The 11,130-nt window shown below is 38.1% G+C and overlaps 1 protein-coding gene across 6 annotated transcripts in view; it reads left to right on the forward strand.

The window, feature by feature from the left end:
• LOC149167844 (lycopene epsilon cyclase, chloroplastic-like) overlaps positions 1-10,611 on the forward strand; it is a 548,933-nt gene extending 538,322 nt beyond the window's left edge. For all 6 annotated transcript variants that reach the window (XM_089433192.1, XM_089433193.1, XM_089433188.1 and 3 more), the window contains one exon: positions 10,362-10,611. In XM_089433192.1, coding sequence (XP_089289318.1) covers positions 10,362-10,527 — 166 coding nt within the window. In that variant the 3' untranslated portion in view covers positions 10,528-10,611. The remainder of the gene's footprint in view (positions 1-10,361) is intronic.
• Positions 10,612-11,130: the final 519 nt, after the last annotated feature.

Consider the following 11,130-nt stretch of genomic DNA (forward strand, 5'->3'; position numbering starts at 1 on the left):
GGCCGAAGTTTCCAGATAGCAGAGGATCAAGAGGAGGTATAGTGCAGTCCTAGCAACAATCACGCAGTGACTCTATGGGTGTGATGCCTTACTGCGCAGAGGCAACGCAGAGGCTCATCTCCAGTGTAGATCAGTGCCAGATCTTCCAGTGACAGGGTGAGATCATCTCACTACCTTTCTTCCCAGTTAGATCTCTTTATCGGATTGCCAGTTTGGGCATCTGAAGAATTGTATTCATAAAACTACTGCTTAATAATACAAACCCTCAGCTGCTTGAGGGATCAGGACACGGAGCATCCAACTACGTCATCTAGAAGGCTAGAATGGCATTCCTTCTAGATGAGCATGCCCTCAAGACATACATCAACATGGTGGTTATCCCTGCAAATGCAGATCCATTGAAGAAGTACAGATCAAAAATGGCGAAGGCCAAGAGGATGATCCTTGATGGAGTAAAGGATCACGTAGTGTGTCATGTCAGTAGCAGAGGAATTGCTAAGGAGATGTGAGATGCCTTGGCTACGTTATATCAGGGATCTTCCGAGCAACGGAAGATGTACTTGGAGCAGAAGCTGAGATCTGCTCAGATGCAGAAGGGAGAGTGTGTGGATCCACTCCCCATGAAACTTAAGGAGACCCGTGATGAATTGTCTGTTGCGGGGCATACACCTCCAGATTCAGAGTTGGTTAGACTGGCCCTCAATTCTGTCTCAGATGTGTGGCAAGTCTTTGTCCAGAGTATCTCGGGCAAAGCAGCATTACCGAATTGGGATGAGATGTGGGCAGCTCTAAACGAAGAGGAGCTGAGGAGAGACTTAGTCAAGGTCAAACTTGACAGAAGCAGCAGTAGTGAGTCAAAGCCCAAGGAGGAGGAGGATAATGCAGCCCTTTCATTAAAGGGGTAGCAGGAGCACTAAAGACGTAGGAAGGACGTCTCGAAGATCAAGTGTTTCAAGTGTGGTGAGATGGGTCACTACGCTACTCAATGTCCTCACAAGAAGAAGGACAAGGATGAGAAACATGACCTAAAGACTACGCCTGCGAAGATCAAAGAGGAGTTCGACATGACAGTTGAGATACCTCCAGGACGGAAGTGGGCTGATTTGGAGTTGTAGTTTGAAAGAGTTATAGATGGGAAGGATCCTTAAGGAGTCCACCTCTTGGATCAATACCTTACTATGTGAGCCCAATTTTGTGGTAGCAAGATGGACTAGTTTCAAATGGTGCCGAGGAGTGTCAAAGAGACAGTTGTAGTGGCTAGGAGTGCCTGATTCTAAGCATCGTAGAGCAAATTTGACAGCAGTGCAGATGGATCAGAGGTCAGTAGTAGCGCAGTAGTTTCAGAGGGTCAGAGCAAAGACTAGAAGCAGTCAAACTCCAGCATTCAAGTGGTATCACACTGAACATAGTTAGTTCAGTGATTTTGGATGTTTTTCCGTTGTTGATGGAGTAGCAACAACAATTTGCAATGCAGTAGCAGTTGGCAGTGGCAGTGCTAGCAATAACACAGATGCAACACTTGAGATGGAGTTGTAGTACGAATGCAATGTTGGCAGTGGCAGTGTCAGCAATAATACATTTATAACAATAGCGTAATAGTTGGTGGACAACATGTCAGACATCAGTAGCACAGAGGACGATGCTTCAGAGTCAGAGCAGTATGCAACAACGTATATTGTTAGAGCACATTCCTCGCTAAGAGGGAGTGTTGATTTGGGGTAGCATCGGATGTGCTCTAGGCCTGAAATTTTGCCGGGAGGCTTAGGCACATGTATTCCAAAGAACCCAAAAAGTGTTTTGGGAAACTCCACCCAGAGGTAATTTTATTAAAATAATTAATATTTTTTACTGGGACACTGAGTCTAAACTTAGGAAAATAAAAATATTAATGGGTATTAATCTAATTGTGGGTGTAACTTCTAGAAGAAGACAAGGATCAAGCTAAAATGATCTTAGCCATTGATTAGTTTTTAATCTAGGTCGTTGAATGTCAACGAGAAGATTATTTAAGGGAGCTTGAGTGTCATTTCGAAAAACACATCGAGAGATCAAGAGATCAAATTTCTGAAGTGAGAAGTTCTTAGGAGGAAATTATGATCGAATAGATTTCTTGCAGTTGAGGTGCAGAGATAGCATCTGGAGAGAGATATTTTCTCAGTCGGAGAATCATCAGTAGAGAGAGGCAAAGAGTGATCCATCAGCTCTCATGCAAAGGATGATGTAGGGCCACACAGAGGGTGAGAGAGAATCTGAGATTTTGCTGGGTAGAATCAGTTTCAGAAGTCGGGAGCTGGGGTGTGAAACCGGGAGGCTGAGAGTAGTGACTTCGGGCAGCAAATCGATCAGCTGGTTGGGTGATGCAGTGTCTAGAAGGGTTGACGCAAGGACTGTGTGAGGACTGCGCAAAGGCAGTGTAGGGCCTGTCAGAGGCACCTCATCCAGTGTCCGGATCAGCCGGGATTTTTCTCAGTGATTGCGTGAGGTAATCTCACAAATATTTCTGCTAGTATTTCTCTCTTTGTAACTGAATAACCCTTGAGGTATTCAGATAGGTATTCAGAAATTTCTATTGCTTAATAATAATAAATCCTCAGAGCTGCTGCACCGGTTTCCCGCATTGGGTTTTTTCAGGGACATTTGTCCAAATACAACAGTGTCATTTGTGTTGTATTTTCTTTTCTTGCTCAGTCTCTTGTTTCTGCATAATATTTAATTAAGGTTGCAGTGTATGTATTTCGATATTCACTGTAGGAAACTGCAAATAATTTATTTGAAGGTATTTAACAAATAGGAGAAATATCATCAGTTGTTGTAGTAGGAATTCTAGTTGCAGAATTTTGACAGGCTGTAGCTACAAAGTTCGAGGAAGAGGAGTTTTCCGTCATTGCCTAGATACCTCCAGGGGAGAAGTAGGGTGATCTAGTATTGTAGTTCAAAAGAACTGTAGATGGGTAGGATCCTTGAGGAGTCCACCTCTTGGATCAATACCTTGCTACAGGAGCCCATATCAGAAGTAGCATGATGGACCGGGTTAGTTGATGCAGAGGAGTGTCGGAGAGATAGTTGCAGTTGCTAGGAGCACCAGAGTCTGAGCAGCGCAGAGCTAGTGTTGGTAGCATTACAGTTGGCACAACGCAGAGTCAGCAGCAGTGTAGTGGCTTCAGTGACAGCGCAGAGACTAGTAGCAGACAAAACTCCAGTATTAGATGCATCATGATGAACACCTTTGGTTTAGTGTTTTGGATGCTTTTTCGTTGCTATTACAACAACAACAATAATTGGAGAAGGTTGCAGTGCAAATGCAACGTTGGCAGTGGCAAGGTTAGCAGCAACACAGATGCAGCATTTACAAGGGTTGCAATACAAATGCAGTGTTGGTAGTGGCAGGGTCAGCAATAGTACAAATGCAACATTTGCACAATAGTTGGTGGGCATTGATGTCAGACATCAGCATCGCAGAGGGAGATGTTACAGATAAGGGTGATGCTTCAGCCAGTTGCATTACTAGATCACATTCCTCGCTAAGAGAGAGTGTTGATTTCTAGTAGCATTGGATGTGCTCTAAGCCTCAAAATTTGCAGGGAGGCTTGGACACATGTATTCCAGAATACCTAGAAATCGTTTTGGGAAATTCCACTCAGAGTTGAAGTTTCCAGCGAGCAGAGGATCAAGAGGGGGTGCAATGCAATCCCAACAACATTGACGCAGTGACTGTGTGGGTGTGACGGAGTACTGCGCAGAGGCTCATCTCCAGCACAGATCAGTGTTGAATCTTCTTGTGATAGGGTGAGATCATCTCACTACCTTTTTGCCTAGTTAGATCTCTGTATAGGATTTCTAGTTTGGACATACGAAGAGTTGTATTCATAAAACTACTGTTTAATAATACAAACCCTCAGTTGTTGCATCAGTTTTCCCAGATTGGGTTTTTCCGGGGACATTGGTCCAAAAACAACGATGTCACTTGTGTGTGTTATTTCTTTCTTGCTCAGATTCTTATTTCCGCATATTATTTAAGTTGTGAAGGTTGTAGTTGTATTTATTTCGATGTTTATCATATAATACTATAAATAACTTGATTAAGTAGGAGAAATATAATCAGTTGTAGCAGTAGTGATTTGGGGATTCTCGAATTTTCACACAAACCCTATCTAAGGGAAACTGATCTCACTATATTGAACTTGGAGACAACAAGAGATATCCAGTGAAAGGCATTGGATCTACATCATTGGAGCTTGAGTCAGGTGGAAGAATTCACCTCAACAACATTTTATATGTTCCAGGTTTGAAGAAAAACTTACTTTCTATTTCTTGTCTAGAGGATAAGTGTGATAGAGTTTCTTTTGTTGATGGCAAGGTTTTGGTTTGGGGTAAGGGCTTTAGTATTAATGAAGCAAGGGTGATTGGGATTCATGAGGGTACATTGTATAAACTCTATACACCACTAGCTCAAGCCCTAGTTCACCTAGAAGTGAGTCCTTCCAATCTATGGCATAGAAGGTGTGGACACCTTCATAAGATATTGTCATCTCTTAGTCAAATGGTCAATGGCATCCCTGAAATAAAGGAAGATCGTGAAGGGATCTGTAAGGGATGTGCTCTAGGAAAGAATGTAAAGAAACCATTTGCAAGTATTGGCACCATATCTAAGGAAAGTTTAGATCTCATACACTCGGATGTATGTGGACTTATGGCAGTAAAGTCTCTTGGTGGGTATCAATATTATGTAACCTTAATTGATGATTACCCAAGGAATTCTTGGTTATACCTTCTCAAGAACAAGGATGAGGTATTTGAAAAGTTTCAGGAGTTCAAGAATGAAGTGGAAAACCGAACCGAGAGAAAGATCAAAATTCTAAGGTCAGATAATGGTGGAGAATACACCTCCAAATAGTTAACAACTTTTTGCAAGGAAGAAGGAATCAAAGGGAGCTCATTATTCCCTATAATCCTGAACACAGTGGTGTGGCAGAAAGGAAGAACCATACTATTGAAGAATGTGTCAGGGCTATGCTACATGATGAAGATCTCCCTCAATGCCTATGGGGAGAGGCATGCATAAGAGCTATCTACTTACAGAATCGAAGACCTCACGAGATTCTTAACAACATGACTCTGGAAGAAGCATTTACAGGAAAGAAGCCAAGTGTGGATTTCCTTAAGATATTTGGGTGCCCTTTGTATATTCATATACCGAAGGACAAGAGGAAGAAGCTAGATCCTACCAGTCTAAAGGGAATCTTTGTGGGATATAGTGCTTCATCAAAAGCATATAGAATATATATCAAGGAGGATCATCAAATTGAAGTAAGCAGGATGTCATCTTTGATGAGAGCATAGCTTACAAGAAATCAAGGGATGTTCCAATTGACTCTGATGAAGAAGAGATACCTATCTTTGAGGATATCTCTAGGGATAATAATGGTCAAGAACCATGATCTGCTCAAGAAGATGTTGAAGGCCCTTGTGAGCCTATAGAACATGTTATTGTTCCAGAAAATCTGAAAAAGGCCTGTTTGGCTGAAAACTACTCTTCAAGAGGAAGAAGGACATACAACATCAGGAACATCTAGGGAAAGGAAGAGACCAAAGAGGTATTTTGGATAAGTTCCATACATGACAAGGCTTATTGAAGCAAAACCTTCCTCCTGTGAGGATGCAACTAAACATCAAGAATAAAGGAATGTGTGTAGGACTAATACCAATCCATAATGAAGAATGATGTCTAGGAGATTGTCCCTAGGCCAAGTGACAAGTCTACAGTCACTTCAAAGTGGATTTACAATATAAAGCGCGCTACATATGGGAGCATAAACAAATACAAAGCAAGGTTTGTAGCAAGAGGCCTCTCGCAAAAGGAAGGAATTGGTTATGAGGAAACCTTTGCTCCCACTACTAGGTATACAAAAATAAGATCGCTTGTTTCATTGGCTACTACTATGAGATGGAACATCCATCAAATGGATGTCAAGACAACTTTCCTGAGTGGGACCATTAATGAGGAGGTTTTCATTGATCAACCTTAAGGATTTGAAATAAATCTGAGGGAGACTCATGTCCTTAGATTGAAGAAAGCTCTATATGGCTTAAAGCAAGCACCTAGGGCTTGGTATGCAAGGATGGATGCATATCTATTGAGACTTGATTTTACCAAGAGTATCACAGATCCTAACCTATATATCAAGGTGGTCCAAGGTGATCTAGTTATCATACTCTTGTATGTGGGTGATCTACTAGTTACAAGTGTAGAGCATCGAATTTAGGAATGCAAGAAGCGGTTAGCAGCAGAATTCGATATGAAGGATCTTGGGATTATGCATTATTATTTGGGACTAGAAGTATGGCAGAAGCCAAGAGAGATATATCTTGGTCAAGGCAAGTATGTGATCAAGATGCTTCAAAAGTATGGCGTGATGGATTTCAAGCTTATGATGACTCCTATGATTATCAATTTAAAGAAGTTGAGGAGTTCAAAATCTAGTCTGGTGGATCCTACTTGCTATAGGCAATTGATTGGGTCCTTGATGTATCTAGTAAATACTAGACTGAAAATTTGTTTTGTCGTAAATGTTCTAAGTCAGTTTCAGATGGATCCAAAACATGATCATTTGATTGCATCAAAGCATATCCTAAGATATTTATGTGGAACTATATATCATTGCCTTTGGTACACTAGTAATGAAGTCCAACTCGTGGGATATACAGATTCAGATTGGGGTGGCAGTGAGACAGACAGAAAAAGAGCAACAAGTGGATGCTTCAGCCTAGGATCTTCCATGGTATCATGGATGAGCAGAAAGAAGGATATGGTTTCTTTGAGTAGTGTTGAAGTTGAATTTGTTGTTGCAAGTGAGGTCTGTCGAGAAGTAGTTTGGCTCAGGAAGTTACTATCAGACTTGTTTGAAGGACCACTTAGCGCTACTTGGATACATTGTGATAATAAAAGTTGCATAAGATTGACAAAATACTCGATGTTTCATGCTAAGATGAATCATATAAACAACAAGTACCACTACATCAAAAACTTGGTATGAGATGGGGTTGTGGAGTTGCACTATCTACCTACAGATGAACAAGTAGCAAACATATTGACTAAAAAGTTACCAAACAAGAAGCTTGAGTACTTGAGAGGTAAGCTTGGTTTGATAGATATATCTTCCCTAATTGAGAGGGAGTGATATCGAATAGTTCTTGCCTTTATGGGTTAGGCACTAGACTAGGACTAACAACTGTAAGTCTTAGTTAAGGCCATAAAAGAAGAATGGAGTTTGGAGGATTGGATAAGCATCTAAATTGGAACTTCTAATGGATTGGAGAATCCAAGGAAAGAAGTTGTTGACCGATGCTTTTTGAGGATGAGGTAGGGCATCCAAGATAAGAGTAGCGGAAGAGGACCAATATTCTTTGAGGATCCAAGTTTGGGAATCCAAGATAAGAATAGTCCTAGAAAGGGCATACCTTGTAGACATCTAGATGGGGTGTGTGCCTTGAGAAATAATTTGGCAGCTTACATAAAACCTCCCAGCATAATGCTCATAATTAAATATAAGCTTGTCTAGTTAAGGCCTTCAGGGACAGTGTTGGTTATGATAAAAATGCTTGACAAAATATGGTTTATCAATCCGACTCTTCTTATGAGAATGCTTCAATATTGAGATTCCTTGTACCATGAATACCTCCCTAGTTAAGAGGGAGTGTTGAAAATTGTAACTAGCTTCAGTCTTCATTATGATATAATTGTAATCATGACATTTTATATTCCTTATAAAGAAAGAAAGAGAAAGAAAAAGAAATTCTATTTTATTTTTGAGTATGGGTTTCATACTCAAGTTTGAGTCCAAAGCATTTTCTTTGTTCTTTTAGGTCTTCTAGGCCTTTCTAGAATAAAGAATAATATTGGTCATGTGCCATAGTCCCATTGGACTCATTATAAAAAAGAGAATTATGTATTTTGTCAAGAAAAATCCATGGATAAGCCCAAGACCAAGTCGTCCCAAGAGCAAGATCAAGTTGGCCTAGAGGAGGGCTATAAATACAAAGATGTAACCTCATTTGGACACTCATATCAAGAAAGTGCAATATGCAATAGCGAAGGTGAAGACGAGTAGCTAGGAAGAAGAAGAAGAGGAGCTGAAGTCAAATTCTATCAAAGAATCTCGTTCTCTTGTCTCGCTAGGGTTTGTGAAGCTACCAGTTGCAGGAGGCCAAAATTTTGTAGAAGTTGCAAGAGGACGAAGTTGCAGGGCCGAAATTTTGTTTCAGGGGTCGAAGTTGAGGTATTAGTGTAGTAGTATTGAAGTTCTAGAAGTTGTGTCAAGGAAGATCTTATTGGGGGCCGACTTGGGGCTTGGAGGGTTGGTTGCCTTTGGTCTTTGGGTCTTGGAAGTCTTTTTTTGTAAGCATATTCTAAGGAAGAAGAAAAGAATTTTTGGGATTTTCCCCTTGGAGGGGTTTTTCCTTGGCTTGGACCCTATATCTTGTGTACTCTGTCTCTTTGTGATCTTCATTGTTTTGGTAATTGCTTGATGAACAAAATTAAAGAAGTAATAAAGAACCAACTAACATCACAAATAACTATCATGATAAGGAAAATAAGTTCAAATCTAGAAGTCTCTAGATTTTCCAACAAGATTTTGGATATTGTATCGACAATACTTATGGTTAGAGTTAAAATACTATACTTGTGAGAATAGAAGGATAATTCTCTCTCCAAATTCTAGTGGACAACTGGAAGGAATTTTACGCTGATAGAGTGGAGAGAAGATTGTAGAGGGGAAGGAATAAGTTGATGGTATTTGTGCACAATATTGTTTTTAGTCTTTCATCATGCAAAATATTTCACTACTATTAGGTTAACAAACATTCTTCTATAGTGGAAAAAATCCTCTATGTGATCCATCCAATGCTTTCAATACAACTTAATATATGTTCAAGAAAACTTTAAGAAAAGTATGCCCTTCATGTGTCAAACAAAACAAATATTGATTAATGGATTTCAAGATTTTGGAAGGCGTTTATCAATGATTTAAATTGCTTTTCAAGTAGCCCACTAGTGTTACATAAAGATGCACTATAAGTTTTCTCGGTTAATTAAATCGTACAACTTTATTTTATTGGTTGACAACCAAATGTGTCTTTAAAATAGGTATGAAAATGAAAACTTTATAAATGTGTATAATTGATATTGAGAACTAATAATCATTGACCAATTGTTTTATAAGTTAGACTTAGATTTGTTTCCTTATAGTTTTTCATGATCATAATCGGACATTCATAACAATAATGAGAACTATATCATTTCCATCTAGTAAATAGTTCACATCTCAATTTGCCTTTTGGCATATATCTCTGGTACATATTTGTTATTGTGGTTACTAGTATAATTTGGCCATCTTTTATAATTTGATTTCTACTAGAATATATTTCTCAAATTCAACTAGTTTACAATTTTCCCAATTCCAAAGCATCAGTTCTTATGAGTGTTAACCCTTCTTTTAGGATTCTCAACCCAAACTTCTCAATTGTAAATACTTTATTCATATTTTAAAACTATTTTGATCTAATATTACAATCACTTATAGAATCCATCTTATTAATTTAGTGTTATAGTTCACTTATCAATGTAAAACTATGATAGAATATTAAGTCAAGTATACATGATAGAATGGAGTCCAATAGCATAGAATTTTCTTCATTCACATTGTTTTTAGGATAACATTGTTCTAGGCTTTAGAAGGCACTGTCCCAATTCCAAAGCATCACTTCTTATGAGTGTTAACCCTTCTTTTAGGATTCTCAACCCAAACTTCTCAATTGTAAATACTTTATTCATATCTTAGAACTATTTTGATCTAATATTACAATCACTTATAGAATCCATCTTATTAATTTAGTGTTATAGTTCACTTATCAATGTAAAACTATGATAGAATATTAAGTCAAATATACATGATAGAATGGAGTCCAATAGCATAGAATTTTCTTGTATTCACATTGTTTTTAGGATAACATTGTTCTAGGCTTTAGAACGCACTGTCTATTCCTTCGCTAAGGCATGGTGTTCTAATAAGATTTTGAAAGGCCCCATTCTAATCCAACCCGGTATATATTTATAAATATCCAATGAAATCAAATCAACCTCAACTAAACTTTTGATTATAATATAGACATAAAGAAATCAACATCCACAATGACATATCAAGTGTAATGGTCTTTTTTGTGCTATCAAACCTATAATTAGTAATACATTTGCATCCACTGACAAACATACACACACCTAAAAAGTTTCTATAAACAAGTTGAATATTTACCACTTCAGATTTGTGATGATTACGTGTGTTTTGTATTAATTCATGTGACAGGATGTGGAAAGGATTCCTTGGGGCAAGGCTTTCTTCAATTGATCTCATTTGGTTTGCACTGGTCATGTTTATCATGGCTCCAAATTACATGCGTTATTGTTTAATAAAACATTTGATTCTAGATCCAAGTGGAGCAAAATTGATGCAGACATATGTTGGCCTGTAACATTGAATAAAAATACATAATATATAAGGTATCATTTTATCTTTCTTTTGCTTGCATAACCATTTTGAATGGAAAATTTATTAATCAGTTCCTAACCCTCAATGAAATTTTAATGAGTCCGCTAAATATATGACACGAACCATTCATCTTTGAAATATAAGCTCTTTAATATGTGAAGGGATCAAAATGGAAGTTTACATCTAGCCCACATTAACGGATACAATTTTCAATGCCAAATTAATACATGTATATTTCATTGTACTTTCAAGACATGCATTATGTGTGTCATGAAAATTCTTGTGTAACTTTATATGACATTCATCAGTGTACGATTTATATGCATTCATTTGCAGTACAATAGAAAATGGGAGAATGTTGATCCGGCTGAATTAAATTTAAAAGAAATTGTTGGTGTACTTTATATAAATTGATAACAAAAATGTTTAGATTAATATTTGTTCTCACTTCAATTGGTAATTTATGTTATAACATGTTAAAAGTGATACATTTTTTTTTCCAAAATGTTGACCAAAAGGAATTGAATTTAAAAGAAATTGATTTTATTGTTTATATAAAGCAAATATGTTTATATGAATACTTCCG

The sequence above is a fragment of the Pinus tabuliformis genome, chromosome 5_1, assembly GCF_031772625.1.
Source record: "Pinus tabuliformis cultivar Carrire ecotype Pingquan chromosome 5_1, CPIR1, whole genome shotgun sequence".
Taxonomy (NCBI): Eukaryota; Viridiplantae; Streptophyta; class Pinopsida; order Pinales; family Pinaceae; genus Pinus; species Pinus tabuliformis.